General features: G+C 48.0%; 1 protein-coding gene across 3 annotated transcripts in view; it reads right to left on the bottom strand.

Annotated features, from left to right (window-relative positions):
• The window catches only part of DMTF1 (cyclin D binding myb like transcription factor 1), a 517,741-nt gene that overhangs the window by 101,781 nt on the left and 389,568 nt on the right, over positions 1–26,392 (bottom strand). For all 3 annotated transcript variants that reach the window (XM_078674193.1, XM_078674191.1, XM_078674190.1), the window contains one exon: positions 14,409–14,780. In XM_078674193.1, coding sequence (XP_078530319.1) covers positions 14,409–14,780 — 372 coding nt within the window. The remainder of the gene's footprint in view (positions 1–14,408; positions 14,781–26,392) is intronic.

Here is a 26,392-nt window from a genome sequence, read left to right as displayed (position 1 = left end):
AGCTACTCCTCCCTCCCGGCTCCTTACTTATGACGCCCCCTGAGCGACCGCGCAGCGGACGCGCGCAGCGGGAGCACCGACGGAGCGCGAAGGTGCGCCAAAGGTAAGCCCGTCTGCGCCCGTCCGCGCCTGGACCGCGCCCAGTGCCAGGACCCCTGGCCCCCGACGATGCCAGCCCACACGACGGACCTACGACGCCGCTACCCTCATCGCACTCAAACCCGACCGAACAAGAACCTGCCACCGAGCCACCCCGAGACGAACCCACGGACCCTTCACCTGTCAAGCCTGCAAGTTCACCTGCCTCCGGACCTGCACCACAGCTACCAAGCCGAGCACCCACAACAGCCACCTCAAGTGCATCCTGCTCAACACCCGCTCCATCCACAGACACGCCATCGAACTCTGGAACCTGCTCGACACAATCTCACCAGACGTCGCCTTCCTCACAGAAACCTGGATGAACGCCTCCTCAGCACCCGACATCGCCATCGCCATCCCAGACGGATACAAGATCATCCGGAGAGACCGCGTCAACCAGACTGGAGAAGGCATCGCCATCGTACACAAGAACACCATCCGCATCACGACCGACTCCAAAGACACCTTCGCCGCTGCCGAGTTTCTCCACTTCCAGATACACACCGACCCAAAGACGACCCTCAGAGGCACCCTCGTCTACAGACCCCCGGGACCACGTACACAATTCAGCGAAGACATCACGGACTTCATCAGCCCGCACGCCCTCCGCTCCGCTGACTACATCCTCCTAGGGGACATCAACTTCGACCTGGAGAACAACAAGGACCGCAAAACCGCCGCCCTGCTGGACAACCTCGCCAACATCGGACTCAAGCAACTGGTCAACACCCCCACCCACTACGCCGGCCACACGTTTCATCCCGTCTTCTCATCCAGCAAGCACATCACCTTCAGCGACTCCACCGGACTTCACTGGACCGACCACAGCTGCGTCCACTTCAGCAGAACCACGACCCACCACCACCCGCAACAGGTTCCTCGCAGGAACTGGAGCAAGATCACGGCCGAGCAGCTCACCACCTCCCTCAGCCAGAACCCACCCGCCAGCACAACAAACCCCAACGAAGCAGCACGCAACCTCACGCAGTGGCTGACCGCCTGCGCCGACGACCTCGCGCCACTAAATAACCCGCCCAGCAGACCCAGAAGCAAGAAAGCCTCCTGGTTCACGACGAACTCAAGGACTCCAAGAAGAACTGCCGCACCCTCGAGAAAGCCTGGCTCCTCGACCAGACCACAGACAACATGACCGCCCTCAAAAACACCACCCGCAAGCACCACCAGCTCATCCGCACCACCAAGAAGAAATCACTGAAGGAACGACTGGACAACAACGCCCACGACAGCAAGGAACTCTTCAGCATCGTCAAGGAGTTCTCCAACCCCAGCACCGGCAACAACGACATCACTCCTTCACAAGATCTCTGCGACTCTCTCGCCTCGTACTTCCACCGCAAGATCGCCGACATCCACAACAGCTTTGGCGCACCCTCCACGCACCCGACCGTCGAACCAACGCCCCCCACCGCCACACTCCGCACCTGGACCACGGTGACCACCGAAGACACAGCCCGCACGATGAACACCATCCACTCCGGATCTCCGACCGACCCCTGTCCCCACCACGTCTTTAACAAGGCCAACTCTATCATCGCACCCCAACTCCGGGACGTCATCAACTCCTTCTTCAACACCGCCACCTTCCCGGAGAGCTGGAAGCATGCTGAACTCAACGCCCTACTGAAGAAACCAACAGCGGACCCCACCGACCTCAAGAACTTCCGCCCCATCTCGCTCCTCCCTTTTCCTGCCAAAGTCATCGAGAAGACCGTCAACAGACAGCTTGCAGCCTTCCTCGAGAAGAACGGATCCCTCGACCCCTCGCAGTCCGGTTTCCGAGCCAACCACAGCACCGAGATCGCCCTCATCGCAGCCACCGACGACATCCGAGCCCTGCTCGACAACGGGAAACAGCGGCCCTTATCTTCCTGGACCTCTCTGCGGCGTTCAACACTGTCTGCCACCGCACCCTAGTTCAACCCCTCAGCAACATCGGTATCCAAGAAAAGGCACTGGAGTGGATCATCTCGTTCCTCGCCGGAAGAACACAAAGAGTCCGCCTCCCCCCGTTCCGATCCGAGGCCACCGAAGTCATCTGCGGCGTACCGCAAGGATCATCGCTCAGCCCAACCCTCTTCAACATCTACATGAGCCCTCTCGCAGCCATCGCACGCCAACACAACATCATCTCCTACGCCAACGACACCCAGCTGATCCTCTCCCTCACCAATGACCCCGCCACCGCCAGAACAAGCCTACACGAAGGGATAAAAGACGTCGCCGAGTGGATGAAGAACAGCCGTCTGAGACTGAACTCAGACAAGACGGAAGTCCTCATCCTGGGACCATTGCCCTCCGCCTGGGACGACTCCTGGTGGCCTCCCGCCCTGGGCACCGCTCCCAAGCCAACAGACCACGCACGCAACCTGGGCTTCATCCTGGACTCCTCCCTCTCGATGACCAGACAAGTCAACGCCGTCTCCTCGTCGTGCTTCAACACCCTGCGCATGCTCCGAAAGATCTTCCGCTGGATCCCGACCGAAACCAGGAAGACGGTAACCCAGGCACTCGTCACCAGCCGACTGGACTACGGGAACACGCTCTACGCGGAAACCACAGCCAAACTACAGAAAAGACTCCAGCGCATACAAAACGCCTCCGCCCGACTCATCTTGGACATCCCCCGACGCAGCCACATCTCCGGCCACCTGAGGGACCTGCACTGGCTCCCCGTCAGCAAAAGGATCACGTTCAGGCTCCTTACCCACGCACACAAGTCTCTCCACGACCTGGGCCCCAAGTACCTCAACGACCGCCTGACCTTCTACACACCCACCTGCCAGCTACGCTCTACAAGCCTCGCCCTCGCCACCGTACCACGCATCCGAAGAGCCACCGCCGGAGGAAGATCCTTCCTCTACCTGGCAGCCAAGACATGGAACTCCCTCCCCATCACCTCCGGCTGACACATGACCATCTCGCCTTCTGGAAACAACTCAAGACCTGGCTGTTCGAGCAGTAGCGGACCCCCTCCCCCAAGCGCCTTGAGACCCTTCCGGGTGAGTAGCGCGCTATACAAATGCTATGATTGATTGATTGATCGCAACCTTACCAAACAAAAGTCTCCAGCTTCCAACTGCCATGCTCTGAGTGACCTAACGGTCGTTTTGAAATACTCACGCCAAAGAAGATCTCAGTCAGGACCGGCCATCAACTAGAGGGTCAGATCGGGAAAACCGGAGAACACGTCCTTCTGCAAAGACAAAGGGTCTCCTCATGCAGGGTACCTCCTCAGTGGATTCCTGGCATCCGTCACGACCGCACTCTCGGATGGCCGCGTCTCTGATGAGTTCCTATTCGGGCGCCAATTTGCGGAATAAAAAGCCTTTTTAGGGCTCACTGATGCACCGGTCCTTAAAACAACAAAGAAGAAATTGGCACGGAAACTGTAATATTAAAGAGAATACATTTATTAACCTCACATGAGGGAGACTACGTCAATATGGTACCCTCAGGCCACTGTATTAGGTAGTCCAAGGAGTACAGAAACCATGATGCTTATATGCTGTGATAGTTGCAGTGTAAGCATGGAGGTTCAAAAAGAGGCGGTACAAGTATACACATGAATAGCTATTTCACATGTACGGACAACTGGAAATTACTTAGTCAACAGAGTGGGGGGAGTAACAAAAACCCTTACATCAGTTGAAATAGTCTGACAGTTATACACTTAGACAGATGCATTCTGGCAGCTACAGGCCTTTCTGATCATACATTGCTCTAGCTCAGTGCTGAAGGAGTCAACTGTAACTGATAACTCAAGTAAAATACAAGAGCAGGCAACAGTGAAGAGGCAGAAGCACATGGCGAGAACATGGCTAACTAAAATGGCTGCCACAAACAAAATAGCTTCAGCTTATGCTAACGGTAATTTCTGCGATTTCCACACTAAAACGAACTTGGGACCTTAATAAAAGCGCTCAGAATGGAAACGTGGGTGGGATTGGTGAGGAATATGTATGCAGACAGAGTATCCAGCAAAAGGATTGCTACCGAAGGTAAGTAACTTGTTTCTCTAATGGATACTCCTACCTGTAGAATCCACACTACTTAAATCAATACCCTTGCAGTACCTCCAAGAGGGGGAGGTTTAGGAGATGGTCAAACCAGAAAGTCCTGAAACGCAGATCTGGCATAATGGTAATCCCTGTGGACTTCAGAGTTGAGGCACTTGTGCCTGGTGAAGGTGTGGACCGAAGCCCATGTCACAGCCTGGTACATATCCAGAACAGCATCACCCCACGGCAATGTAGAATTGGCCTTCACCCTGGTGCCCCCAGGAAGCTTCATTTTTGCCTAAAGCATAGCAAATGTTGATCCACGGCACCATCCTGTGGGAAACTGTCTGCTTCTGAATAGCCTTGCCCTTTTTTTAGAACTAGAATAGCCAATGAAAAACTGATTAGATATTTGGTACTTATGGGTCTTGGTAATGTAGAAACTGAGGGTGCAGCAAAGATCTAGGCTGTGTAGCCTCTCCTCCTCTTTTGTGGGATGAGGAGGCAGATTTAAATTCAGTAAAGTGACACAGGAGGTAAGCCTTAGTTTCAAGAAACTATTAGTCTGTAGGAGGGGTGGAGGTAAAGCATGACAAACAAAGCATGCAGCTCAGCAACGTGCTTAAATAATAACAATCAAGACTACAGTAGGCAGCCGTAAAGGTAACTGTGAACCCATCAGGATTTTGCTGAAATATTCAAAACTGTGATGGGTGGAATGCTTGAATTAAATTGAGCCAGTCCTATATTATTTTTCATATCATGCCACCTCAGTTTGGACTCGGCCATGTGCAAATCAGTTTTAACCCAGCTCCACCAGGAACAGTCCTGCCGGAACTGCCAGGCCAGGTCCATCCTGAACTGGAATACAAGAAACTAAAGAACGGTTTCACCCTTATTAGGGTTCATCAGTCAGGTATGGCCTGGTTTCAGTGGCACCTTGTGCAGTCAGGCGTACTAGTCCCACTTGAGGAATCACATTGAAGTATACAAAAAACGGATGGATTGAATGCTAGAATTATTCTTAGCCAGTTGTATCCAATCCATCGTTATTTTGAACACCATGCTTTGTCAGTCACCATTATCAAAGTCTGTAGGGGAGAGAAGGTTGCCCACCTCACTGCAGTTATGGTAAATATTAGCCATCAGAATGGGGTCTGAATTGGAGCCAAAAAGCGAGTCGAGCATACTAAAATTTGCATCACTAGGCAAGGGCCTGCAAGCTCTTCCTCCATCAACTGGTTTTTTTTGCACCGTGATCTGACAAAAATGGCAGTCGTCTCATTAAAATCAGCACCTTTTGTAATAGATTCCATGTTGGCGCTGGTAGTGATGATGATATAGTTGGCAAAGATGCCAAAGCAACCAGTGAGCCCTTTGGCAAAAGCAAAGTTTTGTCTGCCACTACAATGGTGTCACTGCTGCTGGAGAAACATCTTGGGGCCTGCAGGTGCACCAGAGGCAGCCGTACTGGAGCAGAAAAGGGCCACCAAAGCCGGAGTGAAAGCCATAATCTGACTGTGGTCAAAGCCAGGGACTAGAGGCTCTGGAAATTGTGCAGGAGGCAAAGGTTCTGAAGACTACTGTGACACTGGAGTTGGGGAACAAAGCATTTGAAAGGAAAACCTACCCTAGATCAAGACTGATGTAAAGAAGCTTAAGAATCCCTTTTGTGATGCTGCTTTTTGTTGGAGAAATTGTTCTTCTTATTGGAAATGGCCTGCCCCGAACATTTGCTGGTAAAAGGTAAGCTGGACCGTGACCCTGGTCTGGATTGGCGATGGGGGTGTTGTTAGTCTCCAGCCTTCACCATGAAGAGCTTTGTCTCCTGCTCCTTGATGCCCTGAGTGTGCATGAGGCCACACTTCTCACAAGCCTTCGAGTTGTGCTGGGCCACAGTCTCCAGGGACAGATGTCCAAGAGCGATATCTGTTTGTGATGTTAGCAACATGGTTGTTCAAACCCCGAGATATTCAGGAGAGACATGCTATCAAAAACACTACAAAAAAGATAATTTGAGAAAAAAATGTTCAGAAGACCGCAATACTGAACCCGCGATGGACGGCATGGTTAGAACAAAAACGGCTTATAATGTCATATATGGGGTGGATCCTGGAGCCGAGGCACTTCCTATCGATGCAGGAGAACCGTTTCAACCTACCTGATCCAGTATGGCATCTGGAGGAGTTTTAAGAGATGATGAATCTGCAGGTAGAAGTATCCATTAAAATGCTGAATATTTGTAATCCTATTGAAAACCTACTTCACAACTAGCATTTTCACTGCTCTAATGTTGGTCATCGAGTGAAATTTGATCATTTTTTCCTCGAGAGGCTTTCCCTACCTTGCTCCCCCTCTTCTCTTTCTATATGTAGACTTTTTTGGCTGGGCAGTGACCAACAACTTTGCTCAGTAATTACAATGGGAGATCCTGGTAAATAAGAGAAGGACCAAGGGGCAAAAAAACGGAATGCTGCAAGAAAGTAGAAATAGAAGCAGAAGGTGCATAGAGATACAGACAAAGTATAGGCATAAAAAGAGACAAAAGTGAGGTAGCAAGAAAAATATATAGGTCAGGTAAAAAAATGTGAGGTATAGGAAAGTAATATTTTAGAGTGAAGTACATAGAGCTAGCGGCCGGCAGGGATAAGAAAACAGAGAAGGGCAGAAAGGTGGGGTACAAGGTGAGTAAGTAAGAGAGGTAAAGTAGAATAAAGGGTAAGTTAAAGGCAGAGAACGATGAGCAGTAGGTGAAGTAGTAGATATACAAGGTAGAGAGAGCAGAGAAATGAGAAGGGAAATGCATAAATCCGATAAACAGTAGTGGATTAGGGAAAAGGTTATGCAGCTAAAGATGTGAGAAAGCTAAAGAGAGGGGGAAGGGAGGATGAAATTAAAAGGGCACAGAGAGTAGGAAATGGTGGGACATACATAAGGTAGTGTAAGAGGTGATAGAGAGGGAGCAAAGCCAGACGAGGCAGCAAATAAATGGTGAGAAGTTATGCGGTTAGGCAGTGAGAAAAACAGAACACTGAGGGAAAGAAAGTTGATAGAGAGAAAGATGATGTAGAGAGTGGTAACCACACAGGCCTGAGAGACAGTTGAGGTATTAAGAGATGAGGAGTTGAAGAGTGATGAGGTTGTGAGATTGTTGATGGATCATACAGGGAGGTGAGGAGGACACAGCAATGACATGCATAGAGAGTGTTGTGATTGACAGTGAGAGTTGAGATGTAATGGCAAACACAGACAGTGGTAGAGAGGTGTAATGTGAGAGAGGTGAGGTAATGTATGTAAGCTGAGAGGCATGAGACAGAAAGATATTTGTTATAAATGCAATTGTCACCAACTGCCCGAGTGCAACAGTTATGGTCGGAAGGGCAAACTTAGCATCTGCAAAGCAAGTACGATGAGCTATCAAACTCAAATACAATCTATGTTTTATGCACACCTATTACAGCTTTTCTAATGACTGTGCCAACCACTCTACCAAGGGCCCAGGACATTCGCTCACTTTGGCCATGCCTTAGAAGGACTGAGTATTTCGAGTGTAATGGCTTACATTACCCTTACAGCAAATAATACATCGTCAGCCAGAGTAACACACATGCTCCTATTGCCTGAAGCTTTCTGGGCGGCATCCTGGTGTAGCCAAGGTATGGAGCGGACGTAAATCAGCTGAGCTCTGGTTTGGCCTTTTGAAACATAATTAGCACCCTTTGGCACTGCCACGAGTAGTCAGGCTACTTTGAAGAGAAAGGACTAGCAGCAATGTCAGGAACCCATGAGATGGGGAGCAAGAGAGGGCATTATATCACAAGGAACATTTCGAACTTCTTGGCCGCAAACGACAGAGACAGCACAGCAATGGCAACCATCTGGGAAACTTTAAAAGCAGTCCTGCGGGTAGATTTATAGCTGCTTCTGCCCACTAAAGTCAACTAGATGAAGAACTACCCTCTCTGGTATAGGAGCATAATCGCAGTCACCAATAATTCTCACGATTAGGGCACAGGTATGAGGACTTGTTAGACACTGACAAGAGCATGCACACACTGCTTAAGAGTAAACAAAGTACTATGTGAGGAGAGACAATGAAGTGGAAATGCTGTGGTGAGAGAGGAGGACACTGCAGAAACCTTTTGGGAGGTTTATCAGAAGCTATATTCAGACGAGACTACAGATTAGGTAAATATCGCTACATCCACTCGTCCCAATTGACTAACCCCACTGGGTATGATAAATCACAGGAGTGATCAGTGATATTTATAAGCTTAAAATAGGCAAATGGACATGCTCAGAGGAGCTCACAGCACTCTTCTATAAGAGATTGTGAAGATAAGTGACACCTTCACTCATGAAACATTTACTTTGGTGATACAGGGGTCATAACTGAATCCACACTTACCTCAATCATGGTGATACCTAAGACAGACTGCTACAGGCCTATCTCCCTCTAAAACGAATGCAAAATTATTACTGACATCCTAGTTACCAGACTGGAACCACTCTTGACAGATCAATTGGGTTTTGGCCTTGGTAGAGAACTTGCTGGTAGCACCAAAAAAGTTTTACAATTAGTGAAAAATGTCTAAAGTACAGAGGAAAAAAACAGTAGCTCTAGTGTTACACACAGAGAAATGCGTTTAGCAGGATTAGTTGGAAAGCACATCAGAGGCAAAATAGACATTATAGGGGTAGTAATATGCAAAGATGAATTTAAATATATAAACAATGATGTAAAGTTAAACATTACTGAGCCAGAGACATCAATCCTGCTTATGGAAGAGCTGAATAAATTCATTTGTCATGGGATTCCAACTTAATTTAACTTTTATAAATCCGAAATGTAGGCCCTGAACATTTCGCACAGACAAATCAAATGTGATTTCCCTTCCACTTGGCTACCTCAGCAGTTGCATAGTTAAGAGTGCCAATAGCTCCATCTATCTTCTATACATTGTTGCTGAACTTTTACCCCACCTTCTGCAAAATCTGAAAAAAAGCCTTCAGTGATGGCACATGGGTACCATGCTGTGGCTAGGTATGATAGCAACTATGAAAATGACGCAAACTACAATCTTTAAACAATTCCCTACATCAAGAAATGATTTATATGGAATGGAAAGAACCCCAGAATAACATGAACATGTATGCATTGTTCCACCTTCATGGGGAACAAGCTATCCCATGTATACTGTACTGTCAGCAAGCCTTGCATCTGAGATATTTGGTGGAATGGAGGAAATAAAGGCTCTGACAAGCGATGGTGCTTTGTCGACCACCTTATAGCAAGGTCATCTCTCTGGATTGTCCCATGGTTAATCAAAACACAAACGCTGAGAACTATACTCCTACCTGATCACTCATGGGACAGGGTGTACAAGAAAAAGGGATTTACCACTTGCCTTTCACCCTTTACACTACTACACGATAATCCAGATTCCATGCTTGGGCTTGGTAGGGGTAGCATTTGGGCCTGGAGTGAACCAAAATGCCTTAAGTTGTATCCCTTTTAAATAAAGGAGAAATCAGATAACTTCAAGACATTAAGAAGGCTCATTCATGGAAACAGACATATTTCCTAGCTTCAGCTGCTTCGCTTGGTTCTGTAACCAGTAAGAGTGACTAAAGCCATCAGCAACCTCCCAGTGTCCGAGACCAGGACAATGAAAGGGGAAACAGGATGGCAAGAGATTTCCAGCATAGGTTGATACGAAAACGCTGGGGAGTAACAGATGGGGCAGGGAGCTGAGTTGGGAACTGTCTGAAGTGAGGTGTAGTAATATATGCAAACCAACATAAGTTAGTTTAATGTGCCATAGGGAAGAAAAACCTTTGCAGAACACAGCTGTACTGATTTCCTACCGCAAACGGGGATAGATTTCAATCATAGACATGCTGGAAAAGATGTGGTGCTACTGGCACCTTGTTACATCTGCTATGGCAATGTTCATAGTTGCATAATTATTGTCTAAATGCTGTTGATAATAACCTTGACATGTGAGCCGCATAGAAGCCAGCACAATCCGCAGCAAGGAGCTTTTCATCACGGTGAAGGAGTTCTCCAACCCTGCAGCTGCCGAGAACAATATCACCCCCTCCCAAGAACCGAGTGACACCCTGGCAGATTTCTTCCATGATAAGATCTCAGTCATCTGCGAAAACTTCAGGCCTCAACATCCAGCCGCCGACAGCCTGAGTCTCCTCACACCCACAAACAGAAACCCCAAACACCAATGACGTAACACAGGCCCCCACAGCTCCTGCAGAACAGGTGGCCCCATCAGCACAGTACCCGGGCCTGAGAGCTCCCGATTGAGTCTGGATGGGGCGTGGCGCGCCCCTCAAGTTTCATTACGTCACTGCTGAACTCCTGCTCACCCAGTGTGCCCCTCTCACAACGCAAGGGACAATCTCCCATTATGAACTACGTGCACTCTAGAGTACCTAGGGACCCATATCCCCACCACGTCTTCAGCCTCAGGAGCAAGATGATTGGCGACAAGCTCAAGAAAGCCCTGAACATCTCCATCACCTCACCTGCCTTGCCTGAGTACTGGAAACACGCTGAAAGGAGGCCCATCATGAAGAAACCATCTGCCAACCAAGAAGAACCAAAGAACTACCGGCCCATCTCCCTGCTCCCCTTTCCAGTGAAGGTTCTCAAGAAGGCAATCAAGGAGCAACTCACAGAAACACCTAGAACAACCTCCTAGACACTTCTCAATCAGGATTCTGAAGATCGCCTCAGCCCTGATCGCAGCTACTGACATCAGGGTCCTCCTGGACCACAGCGAAACTGCAGCCCTCAACCTCCTGGACCAGTCAGCCGCCTTCGACACAGTCTCCCATTTCAGCTTGATCAACAGACTTGACCACATGGGAATCCAGTGAGACGTCCTCATACTTCACTGGAAAAACCCAGAGAATTTATTTTCCACCATTCACCTCGGAACCTAAGAAGATCATCTACGGCATCCCTTAAGGATAATCCCTCAGCACCACCCTCTTCAACAAGTACATGACCCCCCCACGGCTAACACCGTCAGATTACACAGACTCAACATCATCTCCTACGCCGACACACAGCTCATCCTCTTGCCTTCAGAAGACCCCTCCACCACCGGAGCCATCTTCCACAGTTGTATGACAAATGTCACCGACTGGATGAAGGACACCCGCATTAAACTCAACTTGTACAAGATGGAAGGCCTCATCTTTGGGAACAAAACCTCGCAATGGAATGACACATTGGGGGCTGCTAAACTCAACCCATCCCCCGCCCAACAAACCACACCCGCAACCTCAGCATCATCTTGGACAGCAAGCTGTCTATGAAGAAGCAAGTAAACACAGTCTCATCTGCCTGCTTCACAAGCGCTTCCGGTGGCTCCCAGTCAACACCAAAAGGACCATCACACAAGGCCTTGACACCAGCAGGCTGGACTATGGAACAAACTCTACACATGAATCACTGCATGCCTCCTGAAGAGACTACAGACAATACAAAACTCAGCAGCAAGACTCATCCTTGACTCCCCCAGAGGGCCCCACATCACATTACATCTCAAGAAGTTTCATTGGCTCCAGATCCAGAAGAGATGCCAGTACAAGATACTGATCCACGCAAACAAAGCTTTGCACAACGATCAGCATACAACAACAAACGCGTGACCTTCCACCAACCAACCAGACACCTACCATCCGCCTCTCAGGAAAGAACTCAAGCCCTAGCTGTTTGAATGAACAGATCGTCACAAAGCAGCTAGCAACTCCAGCGCCTTGAGACCCTCACAAGTGATTTGACGTGCATTATAAATATTTGATCACCTAGAGACCTGTTTGTGGTGTTGCCGGCCTCATCTTATGCAGGGGCTTGCTCCACTACGTCCGTCAACAGGAAACAGCTGACAAAGCACAGCCATGCAATTGATACGAACAATGCAGAGGCAGGATACCAGTCCGAAATGCAGAGACTGGATTTAAAGAATATGAGCTCTACCAGCAATGGAAAAGGATACAATAACTGTGGATGGTAGCCTGGTCCTTTCGACATATACAGCCATTTTTTCTTGAGGTAACTAGTGCCTTATTTTGTGAATCTTTGTGTCCACAGTACCTAGAAGTCCTATGTATTATCACAAATGAATGGTATTAAATGGAAAAGCGTACAACTGTAGTTCTTCACCACCAGGGGTGGCAAAGAGGCAGAATTCCACTTTGAAATCTTGTGGGATAAAGTATAGCCACTCCCCGGAACCAGCTGGGTAATGGGGTAAAGGAGTGGGTTAACAACTTCCACTCTTTCAGTCTTATCGATTGATAATTACATGTTTCCTTGTCAGGTGGTGGATGTAGGGGTTACAAAATAAAAGAATAATACAAATAACGTTGAACCTAAAGAAGCCGCCACAGGTAAAAGTTAGGATGTTTATATAAAGTATGCATAGTAGTAATAATATTTATTTATCATTTATATATTATTCACTATTTATAGTTTATGCCACAACATAAAATGACAAAGATTAGGTAATTGGAGTGTTAAACATTATATCACTCTAACAAGGAATAATGAACGGTAGAATTGTCCCTGTTGGCATATGATCAAACTAGAATGCTGGGGGACCTATTAAAATAACTAACTGCAAAGGTGGGCGCATCCATCTTGGTAACGGACAAACTATTAAAGGTCTGAAATTAAAATTAATAACAAACCAGGACACCTAGTATAAGGAAACAGCATTCTGGACCCAGCACAAACATGATACAAATTCACACCTTGCTAACAAGATAGTATACTGGATTTATAAAACGGCAGACCGTTTTATTTTGACATCACACGTGCAAAGTTCTTGTTACAACTGTAGTCACTATTAGATTTCAAACCTACTTCAATGGAAACTAGAGCAAAGTTAACATTACAAAGCATGGAGAGTTAATCATTGTGCTGTTGTCCTATCGATCCGATACAAAACGAATTAAAGATGGACTTGCTTGTTGAACTGCTTTGCGTCCTGTGTTGGAAACTTTACGAAGTTTAGCATGTCACCACCCAACGATTTGTATTTATTGTTAATGATTAGTGGACCTGCTGCAATGCGATCAGTAACCAATAGGTACGTTTTATTGTTTACTTTTCACACACAGATTTTCAGATGCAACTTCCACAGTCCGTGTAAAGGTTTGCAGAATTTAAACTACAGGCTGGTCACCTTACTCTTTAAGATCGTGGTCAACCTGGGCAATTTGGGCCATCAACAATGTTAAATAATGTTTTTAGAAAGCACACCAACTTACATTCATCCAATCATTATGTGGAAAGGCTCATGAAGCTGCGGGCAACATTGGAGTCAGAATAATTCACAAAACAAATTGTGATTTAAAATTTCTTTCTGAAGAGGAGTTTGATAGTGAACATGCTACAAGGCAACAGAGAAAGCACTGCCTTCCGGTGTATCTTTTTAAAGTGAAGTAGTTAGGAGTCATGCTGAATAAATGAAGAGAATATGGTCATGGTAACATTTAGTGTTACCATAAAGGTTGTGGGTGTTAGGCATTTCTTAGCACTCATTTATTAGCAGTTTTTTTGTCAATGTAGTGTCACATTGGATTCTCATCAAAGGGTAGTCATGATGGGGTTACGTTATTGCATTCTTACTTTCATAATAATATAGCTATCCCTTTGGTGGCAACGCTTTCAAATCCACTTCTCAGTGTAGCTGCTCCCACAAATTGTGCTTATGAATGAATTATCTGCACTCTTCCCATTGTGCGTACAGAAAAATAGGTAGAACACTGACAGAACTGATGCTCCATTTTTGGCATCATTAGTTGCATGAAGAAATGTAACTCAGGGTTAGCCATGCAGCGGATTCAAACAAAATTGGAACTCTTGGAAAGAATGCACATGGTGCTTCTGGGCTTGCTACGTATAGCTAGCTATACTACATAAAGCTTTTTCCAGCACTAGTCATAAGTTGCTGCCACTTGTAAAAATTATCTCTTGCAAGGAATATTATTTACTAAAATGTTTAGATATATTTTGTTAGAATCTAAATTTTCTGTTGAGTACATTTTAATAATTTGTGTTTATGTAACTATTTTTAATAAAGCAAAGCTGTTGTCATTAAAAAGAAAAGTTAGTTAATCCACTTGTGAATATGATAGCAGTGGCTCATTTGCATTTTATCAATGCCTTTTACAGCTGCTGAAGCGTTGAGTCAAACACTATAGATCTCCACTCACCTTTGTTACAAAACTTTGATGCAAGGTTTCCTCCTTTTTGGGAACAGGATCAACAATCTCTTCATCAGTCCTTGTTAAATGCTCCAGTAAATCCACATTGCCACTGCCATTAAAATTATCTGTTGGCTGATCCATGTCATAAGATGAATGTTCATCTGTGGCAAGTTTGGACTGCTGGATTTCCTCTGTAAACGAATCTGCTTCCAAGTTGTTTTCATTGCTCCTTGAATTCTTCTTTTGAGCTAAATCAATGGTAAGTCCTTCTTGGGCAATGGAGGAGGTGATATCTTCAGAAGACAAAGTGCGTATGCTGGCATTCGAAGTGCGACACTGCACTGCCACACTGTCACTTGTATTCAGCAAATGTTCTGGCTATAAAAAAAAAGTTATTATTCATGAATTCAACATTAGGTAACATGAAATACGAATTGTACAACAGAAAGCAGAAACTTGACAGAATCAGTTTGTTCCAAAACCCATTTCAAATCTAAAACCTTTATCCTCATGCCACCACCATTTTCATACGTTTTATGCATTATCATTTTTAAATATAGACTTCCAACTTTTCCCTAACCTGTGATTTTCTTTTTAATACTAATGAACAGAAAAAACAGATAAGCCCAGTGGTGTTGTATGCAACTCCCACCCTGCAAGACCTTTCTGAGGCCACAAGCAGAGAACCTGTCAAATTGGAAAACTTTGAATTCGTGCCAGTCTCCCATTTTGGAAGACAAAACATCCTGTATTATTCAATAGGGGCAACAGATTAATCTATCAGCCACTAAAGTGTATCAAATGTAATACAATTACTGCGTCACATCATAGAGCAATTTCCTCATTGCAAAGAATAAATAATCCACCATACACACTCCTAGTCCTAATGTGTGGGACTAGTGACACCTGGAGGAATCTTAGCTATTTGCACCATCTTCCTTTGCCTACCCATGAAAAGAATAATTATGACATTGTCTAGAAAGGCTTTACTCACTATTTCCCATCCATCAAATTAACCCTGAAATAGAATTAAAAAAACTGTAAGCTCTAACCATATAGCCTTCAAAGTGTAGAAAAAAGGCAGTGGTCGCCATTTTTAAGTTTCGCAAGAGCACCATCATACACTGTCTCTATGCAATGCAGCTTTTCAAGTTTACGTTTTCCCCTGCAGCCATTCAGAGTCTAGGCACGTTTGCTCCAGAGTTACAAGTTTTCATTTTGCTATGTCATTTCTCCTGTTTTCAATTATCACCTGACCCATTTTCTCTATTATCTTTGCATTATTCAACGTTGCTGTATTTTTTTCATATTTTTCTCTAAAAGGCTGCTTCTGTAAAAGAAAGAGTTTGCTTTTTTTCTATATACATAGCATGTTTTTCTTTATTTTATCCCATAAACAAGTTAGCTCTTCCACATGCTTCTCATAGCTTGGTTGTCTCTTGAGACCAGAAACCACCCTTTAAGTTGTCGTGATAAAGACCAGGCGCAACATTGAGACAAAATGGCAGTGTTGCGAACAGGGAGTACTAATTTCGCACCTTAAATAAAGGTTATTTCTATGTTCCTACAAGTTGAGTTGGTGTAAGTAGACGTTATGCATTTTGATGAAACACAGCCTATCATTCTTGATAGCTGCCAGTATCGGAGTCAAAATTAGTATGAGGTACTGATTCAGATCGTTAACCAAAAGAATAAGGGAAGAGCTTTCCACCCTTTTCCTTTACAAGGAAATAGTGAAGTAATATTCGTGAACAGTTTATGTCAGTTACAGTTTGATGCCCGATGGAGCTACTTGGTTTAGCTATAGGGGAGATGGGCCGTGGATTCCCTCCTTGGTCGTCACCTACCCAGTCGGTGTTTAGGCAGACTTCTTTTCGTCTCTCCTTATTGTCTCTTCCCTAGCTCCTATCCTCTCTCCCCTTGCCTGCTACTCTGCCTACCACCCTGTCCTTTGTGCCCTTTGACTAAGCACTCCTTCTCCCCTTGTTGGGGAAAGATCCAATATTTTTACTCTGGAGTCTCAGCGAACCCGCTGAGTGAGTCCACTGCGCCAAGGGACCCACTCACACTTGAGGTATAGTATGGCACCCCTTGCCAAAGCACTCCCTCTCCCCTTTTTGGGGAAGGATCCAGTATGTAGGCCTTGGAGTCTCAGAGACCCCTCTGAGAGAGTCCACTGCGTTAAGGGAGCCTCTCGCAATAGAGATAGGGAAGGGATACCACTTCCCTGGGATCACAGCTTACTGGACTTTGGACGTTGCCTTGACTCGTCTACCGGTTTGTGTCCCCGTCACCCTTCCCCTCCTCTCCCCATGCTGTGTCTCTCACCCTCCCCTCCTCTTTCCCGCCTTCATTATCTGTCTACTTACCCTGCTCCAACCCCCCCTCCCCTAAATCTCTCACCTTGCCTGCTTTTCCCCTTACGTATTTGTGCTTATTGTTTATCTCGACCTTACAAGTAACTATGTTGCCATGCTCTAAGAACTGTGTAACCTTTGTAACGATGTAACCTGTAACTATGATCTGATGCTCATGTAAAGCGCTCTGATACCTCCGGGTCTAGCCAGCGCTATATAAACTTTTAAAATAAATAAATAAATAAATAAATAAAATAAAGTTTATGGAGGGAAGACAGGCACCTCAAAGGATGAGCCCCTACACCTTCTGCAGACAGAAGTGGTTTTCTAGAGGGCAAATGAAGTAAAGCCCAGCCAAACTAGAACGAGGCATTGGTGATGATGCTCTGGATCCACTAATGGTAGGGTAGCCAATGTCTTTTCCTTAATGGAACAGGGCAAAGAAAATGATTGGGTGAGAGTCTTCAATGTTTGGCAATCAGTGCCTGGGTTGGCATCCGAATCCCCCAAATGTGGCTTCTTATGCGAAGCAGACCTAGGGGATTCCTGCAGCACTGCCACCATTGACGGCACCAGTGGGAGTGGTGAGGTCCTGGATCAATATCTGTAGAGAAAGGGGAGGAAGTTGGATCTTGGGGTTGTTCTTGGTCACCAGTGGTTCACCAAGGTTGGTGGCAGCTGCACCACAGATCCCAGAAGCGGAGGATATAGGTGTGGCTTTCTTCGATGCACACTCAGCATACAGAGTAGTCAAAGCAGAAAACAGAACACAGCAGGGAAGCTCCAGATGGGAGCTGGAATAGTTTTGGCAAAGCTATATCCAACTGTTACTGGTCTGTTTACTCAAAGGAATCTGACTTGCCTGCAATGCAATCATTCTTTCCTGAGAGAGACTAGCAAGTGGAAAATCATGACTGAGGTATCAGCAGAAGGACCATTGATACAGAGAGGTAATCATAAAAGCACTGAACCAGTGGTTGCAAAGGGAGACTAGTGTCACTGTTTTGACCTCAAAAGATATTGTCAGGTAGGTAAAATGGTAAGGTCATTTACTTCCAGGCTGAAAACGCCTCTGGTACCAGAGTTCCCGACATGACTGCTGGGCTGGCTGACCTGGGAAATAGGCTCAGAGGGGGAAGACATCTCTTGGTGTTTCTGCTTCTTTTTGTGACTCTACTTTATTGAAGGTAGATTGTGTGCCCAAACACTGGAGGAGATCGGGCTCCTTCACTTCCTCCTTAGGTAAAGTTGTCTACTTGAGACTGTGTGCTCACTGTAGGAAAGTACCTTTTTGGCAAGGTTCTGTACCAGACGCCCATGGCCAGAGGCCAGGCAGTCCACTGGTCATGTGACGGTTCCCTGCGCTTCTGAGCAAGAGTCCACCGTGGGCTGATCCCTGCTGGACTTTACATTGATGCATGCAGCCTCTGCACAACCACCCGCCAACGGCAGCCTGCTCCAGTAAACTGCTTTCTGACGACAAAGGAAAACCATGCACCCGGAGACCCAGGGCCTTGGGGAGATCAACTGCTGATGTCCCAACACTCAAGCACATTCCAACATACCTGTGCAGTTGTAGGTCACCTTAGATCGGCCTCCTGGCCTGAGCCTGCCGTCTTTTTCCCAATTTGAGATTCCCTATTGGTTTGCATTTGGTGCCCAATGATGTGTTGGCACTCCCCGACCCTTTGCAGTTGGAGGTATAAATTTGGTGCTGCCTTGTGGCCCTTCCCCCATGCTTATCCTAAACCCCTGGAGACAGGGTTACCAAACTGTGCTACTTACCTGTAAGTAGTACAGCTTTGATTGTCTCGCTTCTCAATTGGATAACATTGACACCAGATACAGAGATTGACCCTGCACCCGGCCGCTCCAGTGCCGCTGGTGGTGCAGTTTTGTCACTTTCCTGACACTACCTGGTACTAGTTTTTTATCCAGAAACTCAATATCATGAATCATTTACTTACCTGGATATTGCTGATTGTGTTCCCTCCCACAGGATAACATTGTATTGTTGAAAAATGCGTTGTGTCCACTTTTTACATTGAAAAGCATTCATTTTTTATTTTTCTAAACCATTTTATTGGGGTTTCCATTTCGCACATAATATGAAACATATACAAATAAAAAAAGGGAATTGCATTACAACTCTTGAATGTGACCATCTTGGGTTTTATTTGTGTATGGTTGGGTTATCTATTGTGTGGTCTAGATGGAGATGTGTTAAGTCTGCCTGTGCTGCCTCTAGTTCTAAGGCTTAATCGTTGGGCTTGTCTTCTGTGGGTATGAGATGTGGGTACAATTAGCCAACTGGGGATTAAACTGGGGTGGGTGGTTGGGAGAAGGGTGTAGGGCAGGCCTTTGTGTGTCTTTCTATTTCTGGGCATACTGCGCTGGGCGCAAGTTTGTTTTTGCAGTGCTGGGAGGGTATACTCCTTAGCAGGGGAGACCAGTGATGTATCCATGTGGGAGAGGCTGGGTGAGGGAGGCAGGTGGGGGATGTTCATTTGTGTTTATGGTTGAGGGGGCTGGGTCCAATAGTTCAGTCGTTGAGGTGATTTCCTGAGGGATTGGGCTGGTGCCTTTTTTTTGTTACAAGTTTTGAAAGAGTGTTGCCCACTCCATGGAGATGTGGCGGCGCCGCGTCCCTCCTCAAGTTTAATCGCGTCTTCTTCTGCCTTACCCCATTTGATTGCAGCACCTCTCCAGGCCTCTAGTGGGTGCCCTGTAGGTGCGTGCCAGTGCATTGCGATGCATTGCTTTGCCAGGAGGAGGGTCAACGATACAAACCTTTTTTCCACCTTTCTATCTATCCTACGTCGGAAGATTCCGAACGCGGTGGACCCCATGTGTTAAAACCCGCGAGACCTGTGATTTCTTGTATTACGTTGTGTATTTCTTTCCAGTAGAGTTGCAGGGTGGGGCAATTCCAGAACATGTGTTGGAATGTGGCATTTGGGAGGTGGCAACGTGGTCATCGGAATTGTGTAATAGGATAAAAGCGTTGGAGCTTAGGGTGTTCTAATGCGATATGCCAAACTTTGTCATTCAGTGCACGCCCAAATTCATCTTCCTATTTCAGCCTAAGTTGGGTGAGTGGTATGGCCGTGAACTCTCAAATAGCCCTGTTAATACATGTAATGAAGTGGCGCCCCGTACCCATGGTCAGAAGAGTGTGAAGTGTTGGGTGTGTTGTGGGTTCTTCCTTGGACAGATCACAGGTCTGGTTACAGTCCGAGACAATTTGTCCATGTAGGAGAAATTGTCCACCTGGGACCCCCGCTCCCCTTCGTCAGGCTCTCAAACGGAATGAGGTGTCCATGTGCAAATAAAGACTCCACCTCTGTAAGGGAGTGTTCCGTCCAAACTCGTAGCCCGCCAGAGGTAGCAGTGGGGTATATACCGGCGTGTTGGGGGAAAGGAGATTAATTCGCTGAATACAAGACCTAGCTACTGTCACTTGGATCGGATGGGTCGGGTGCCCATTAGAAGTAAGTGGTTTATTGCTGGGATCGTTAGGGGTCCTGAGTCCACACTAGTCTCCTCCAGGCGGCTTCCCGCTGCCCAGCGCGATAGCCATTGAAGTTGCGCCGTGAGGAAGTAGGCCTGGGAAGATGGGGCTCCCAGTTCTCCCTGGTCCCATGGTAGCAGTAGTGTTGCTAGGGCTACCCTGAGGCGTCCTGTCCCCATATCAAGGATACTAGTGAGGAATTAAGTTCCCGAAAGAAGGATTGTGCGGGATTAATGGCGCGTTTGCAAAGTGGTAAAGGAGTTAGGGCAACACCACCATTTTTGCAAGGGTCACTCTTCCTATTGGGGCCAGGGGTAGGGTCCGCCAGAAGTTGATTTGAGTAAAGATGCCCCTCAGTGTTCTACAGTGGCTACCTTTGAACAGGTCCTTCGGGGAATGGAATAGTCTGATTCCTAGGTACACTGGGGCTTCACCATTCCAGGCCAGTTTGACCAACCGGGTGTGGATCTCTCGTAGGGGAATGTCCGGATGGAGTAGATATATAGGGGATTTTGCCCAGTTGTCTTTTAGCCCGGCTGCCTGCCTGAAGTCGTCTAGCGTTGCCTATAGGGGTGCTAGATTCATTGTGATATCCCATATATGTATATATATATATATATATATATATATATATATATATATATATATATATATATATATATATCAGTAGATCGTCCGCATACAGGGACACGCTGTGGGTGATACCCGCTAATGGGATACCCCAATGTTCACCCTCCTTGCGAAGTAGGATTACTAGTGACTATCGCAAGGGCGAAGAGGAGGGGGAGAGCGGACACCCCTGGCGTGTTCCACGAGCCACCTGAAAGAGAGCCAAAATGTGACGGCCAATAGGGGCCAGAGATGTGAGTTTTGTGTTTAGCAGTCCTATGCCATGAGTTTGTGACTGATCCCCACCCGCTGGAGAACCGCGAGTAAATACGGCCAAGTCAGGGTATCAAAATCTTTTTCCATTTCTAAAATCAAACATGTGGCATTAGGGAATCAGTTCTGTATTCCGTCTTGGACGTGGAAGAGTCTACGAATATTTTGGAAGGTATTTCTCCTAGCAACAAACCCGCATTGATCGAAGTGTATTAGATTGGGAAGTATACTAGTGTAGCGGTCCACTGGGATCTTACCAAGAATTTTGCAGTCAGATGATAGTAGTGGGATTGGTCGGTATGAGGTTCATAGTAGGGGGTCCGGTCTGGTTTTGGGAAGGTTACTAGTTTGGATTCGCGCATGGATCTGGGGAGTTCCTTGGTCTTTAGTGCTGCTTTGAACACTGTTTCAAGTCTCGTGGCCAGCTGTGAGGAAAATGTACTGTAGTATTCAAGCGGTAGGCCGTTATGGCCTGGGGCTTTATTTCAGGCCATATTATGAAGTGCGTGCTTAATGTCTGTCGATGTGATCTGTTCATCTAAGGAGGTCCTGTCAGAGGCGGCTAGTTGGGGCATGGTGAGGGGGTTTAAGACTTTGTCGATGTATTCTGAACTGTCTGATATCGGTGCTTTGTATATTTCCGCATAGTATTCATAAAAGGCCTGTAGGATCTCTGTTTGTATGTAAGTGGTGGTACCTGTAGAGTTCATTATTCTAGTGATTAATTGTGTGTCCGAGTCTTGACGAATTAACCAGGCCCGCAATGGTCTTACCGATCTCCCTCCTTATGTGTTCTGGCGGTGTAAGCTTTGAAATTTTACCAACAAAGGTCCGCACATGCCTCCGCGTATTTGGTCTTAGCATCCACCAGCTGTGTTAGGGATACTGTGGGGGTGTCAGTGACTTTCGACAGGGTCGCCGGTTGTGACTCAGTCGTCTGCATGGTCTGTTCCAATGTCTTTCGTACTCCTGTAATTTGCCTGATACAAGCTCCTCGTATGACAACATTGAAGGTATCCCACTCTAGCATCCTGGATGAAGTTGTGTGTGCATTTTCGGCGAAGTAGTTTTGAATACGATCCCTCTGTTCGTAACTGAACACTATGTCCCCAAGGCAGTCACAGGGCAATTGCCACATGGGGATTGGTGGTAGGGGTGGATGCCATCTAAGGATTACACCGTGTGCATCATGGTCCGAAAGTACTCAGCCTAGATAGTCCGTGTTTTGAATCATGGGGATAAGTGTTGGTGTGTAAAGAATTCGGTCTAGTCGCACTCGTAAATTGTGAGGAATGGAGTGGAAGGAGTAGAGTTTAGTTGTCTGGTGTGTATGTGTCCAGGCGTCCAATAGTGACCATTGGTTCGTCCATGCGCGAAAGCAAGCTACTTGCGTAGGAGCTGGGGAGGTCAAAATGGGCGGAAGAGGGGGGTTGGGATCTGTTTAGTGAAAGGTCCAGGGTGCAATTGTAATCTCCCTCTAGAACCCATGGTGAGGTTGTGAATTGAGCAAGGACATTTGATAAGGTCTCCCAGAATTTTGTTTGTTCAGTGCTGGGGGCGTATGTACTTCCTATGAGCACCGGCTGGCAATCTAGTAGGCCATCTAATAGCGCATATCGTCCCTCTGTCTCTACGCTTCTGCGGGTCTCCTGGAAGGGAGACCCAGACCTGAGCCATATCAATGTCCCTCGTGCTAACGCAGAGTATGTAGTGGCGCAGAAGGTGCCCCGCAGGCGTCTCTGGAGTTTGTCAAGTTCCCCCTGGTAAGGTGTGTTTCCTGCAGTAACACGATATGCGCCTGTTGTTGCTTAAAATATGCGTGAATGGCATAGCATTTCCGCACGGTGTGTATCCCTCGAGCGTTTATAGTGAGAAGCTTAATATCAGTTATCAATGTCATGGGGGTTTATATGCCTCGTGGGGGGGTGAAACTGGGGGTCCTCCTGCGTGAATCGTCTGAGCCGCCCGCGTGGCCCATATATATAGCTATTTGTGGATGCCCTTTACGCGGGATGGGTGTTGGGTTGAGACAGGATGTGGGGTAGAACAAGAACGGCATCGGGGTTGAGACCCAATCCTGGGGATCTGCTGCAACCTGCAGCACATCCAAACCTGTACTAACACATACGTCCTAGTGTATCGTGGTGGGGTGGCTCGAACGAAACACCAGGTTTCCTGTAGAGGCGGGGCTGTGTAGATCTGCTTAGATGGTCGGCATGAGCTCTGATTGTGGGTGAGTGAGGCGTATTGGTTTTGGTGCGTGGGCTAGGTCATGTTTGTGAGGGTGCAAAGGGAGCACTAAAGTGAGAGACAATATGTAGCCCCCTTTCTGTTTTTGTTCAAATAAGTGTAGCTGGTGTTGGTGGGGTGACCAAGGGTGGGGGTCAATGAGTTCCTATCGGAGTTGCTCGAGTCATTGGGATCTTCTTCGGGCGTGAAGATGTGCAGGCCATCGTTGTCATCTGAAGGCGTCAGACCCGCCCCTAGTTGCGCTGCCGCCTGAGGGGCCTTTCTTCTTTCAACTATTATTTGTTCAAGATTCGGGGATTTCATGATAGCGCTGTACAACTGTGTCCCTAAGTGGCGTTGAGCGTTCTTTCCCTGCCGGCGTTGGGTCTGAGGCGTCCGTGCTTGATGCTTTCGAACATTGCCTGTGTCCAGGCTAACTTGCTGATTCAGGGGGGGCGGAGCTTGCCAGCGGCGAAGATGGCCGCGTAGTCCCGAGGCTCCTGCCCGCATCTACAGAATCCTGCATTTATCCTGCGCCAGAGAGGTGAACTTAAACCCCAACACAGCTCCGGATGCTGCGGAGAGGTCGGTGAGCTGTGCGACCCCTCCCGATGGCAGATCCCTCACGCACAAAGAGAGTTCCCGGCAACGAAGAGGCGGCGGCGATCTGGGCCCCTGAGCTGCGGGCTGTGGTGGTATTGCAGCCCAAGCGACGTCGCTCTGCGTGCGGCAGAAGTCAAGCTGCGACCCGGTGCTCGGCGCCTGGGTCCCCCGCAGCGTCAACAGCGGAGGCCCCTCCCGGGGGGTACGCCACCGGGCCTAGGGTGGAGGAGTGAGGAGCGCGACCGGGCCCCCCCCACCTATATTTGAGGTCTGGAAGGAAATAAATATACCGGTGTGCCACTAGGCCACGAGAACGCGGCGGTCGGAGGCCCGGGATAACGCGGCTGCCGATGAGGCATTGATGGTGCCTGGGGTGAGGAAGGCCCCCGGAGAGGCAAAAGGAAAGCCTGGAGGACCTGAGGCGGCACGGGGAGTGACCCGTTGGGGACGGAGAGCCTGAACCGAGACAACACAGCTTGCTAGCTGTACATTGGAGGGCTGGCGGTCCTTGGCTCCGGCGACGCTGCTACAGGTGGTTGGGTCGGCGTGCAGCCGGGCCCCAAGCGGTATCCCGCGTGGCCCCCCCGGGAGAGAGCGAGACCACTCCGGGAGAGAGCGAGACCACTCCGGGAGAGTGCGTGAAGGCCAGTTCGGGAGAGGCCCACCCCTCCCCCCACACATAATGCAGGTCATCCTGGGCTTGGTGGCCTGAGAGTCCGAAGCGGCGGTAAGCACCTGACCTGCCCTGACTTGGCCTCTAGGAAGTGGTGGTCCCGGGGCCGGTGGACGCTCGGCCTAGCCAACAACCGACCACCTGGAGTGCACTGTTCTGCTTTGTACGGCTGGTGCGAGAGGACCACAATAGAGCAATCACCACGGGACAAACCTGAACTGGTGAAAGTACAGCCTAGAAGATAGATGCGCAGGGGGCCGCTGGCTGATCTGTCACTTGGTGGTTTGTAGCAGTCTGATTCCCATAACCGAGTCGACGTTACCCGCAGTGCAATGGGCAAAGGTGATAAGACGTAGAGTACACTTACATTTGACCAAAGGCGGTCGAGATCACAGGGCCCCACAGGAACAGACAAGACTGTAGAGCGGGAGGAACAAGAGATGGCGGGGGGCGCGGACATTAAGACCATGCTCCTGGCCATGGAGAAAGGCCTCCAAGTCAGCATTGCGTCGTTGGGATCGAAGATGGACGCACTCACTTATAGAATGGACAGAATGGCGGAGCGCATAGACAAACATGCGGAACGCCTCGATATGTCTGAAAGGAGGCTGACAGAAGCTGAGGAGGCGCAAACGGAGCTCGATTAGGACCATAAAAGGCTGGACAAGCTAATGCAGAACCTGACAAAACGGAGGATTTAGAGGCCCGGTCACGGCGCTGCAACCTCCGAATAACGGGCCTTCCGGAGACGACCCAGACAGGGAATATGGAACTCTTCACTGAGAAGCTACTAACCACCCTACTTGGGACGGAAATTGTTTCACCTATGTTGGTCGTGCAGCGAGCTCACCGATCACTGGGCCCGCGCCCGGGAGCCCCTCCTCGACCCATTATTGTAAAACTATTGAATTACAGGGACCGGGATGCGGCTCTGCGACAAGCTAGGCAAAGGAAATCACTGCAATATGAGGGCTCGGAAATCTCGCTCTATCTGGATTTTACCGCCAAAGTGCAGGAAGCTCGTAAGCACTTTGCTCAGTTTAAAAGGCAACTGAGAGACCTGGGCCTGGATTATGCCATGCTATATCCGGCAAAATTGCGTGTTAATAGACAAGGACACTCGCACCTGTTTACCGACCCCAAGGCATTGAAACATGCCTTGAAGGACTGGTCAAAGGATCACCGCAGGGAGGTGAATCTTCCGGCGGAGGCTGCGGAAGGCAAGAGTCGGCTGGAGGAACAAGATTGACTGCCTGTTACCTAAGGTCTACTGGAGTTGGTAAGATGATGGGCCTGTGGATAGACGCGAAGACTGTGGGGCGCCACCATAAGACTTTGGTAGCTGGGTGGGATTGCTGACGCCCGTCTGGGTCATTATTAATCTTGTTGCTGCGATGGGGCCTGTTCTGTTTAGACTGGGGTGTTTTCCCGCTGTAGGGGCTACTGCCGCTTTGCAGGTGGACCTGAGCAGAAGAAAATTAGCCGATCTGAACTGTGCCTGAGAAACATTGATATCACTGAATATGCTGTTTAACTGTATTGACACTTAGGTCTTAGTAACATGTGCAAATACAAGAACAACAACTCTGGTGCTTGTTATACACTGATGCGGGCGGTGGCGAGGGGGATCCCAGAGCAGTGCGCACGCGCACGTCTGGTTGACGGACAGGCAACCTCAGCCCCACGTGCTTAGCACCCTATCGGTCTATATGGAGACTTTTTTGATCGGGACAAG

Source organism: Lissotriton helveticus, chromosome 1_1 (genome assembly GCF_964261635.1).
Source record: "Lissotriton helveticus chromosome 1_1, aLisHel1.1, whole genome shotgun sequence".
In the NCBI taxonomy this organism is placed as follows: domain Eukaryota; kingdom Metazoa; phylum Chordata; class Amphibia; order Caudata; family Salamandridae; genus Lissotriton; species Lissotriton helveticus.
This window is presented reverse-complemented; position numbering and strand designations above follow the sequence as displayed.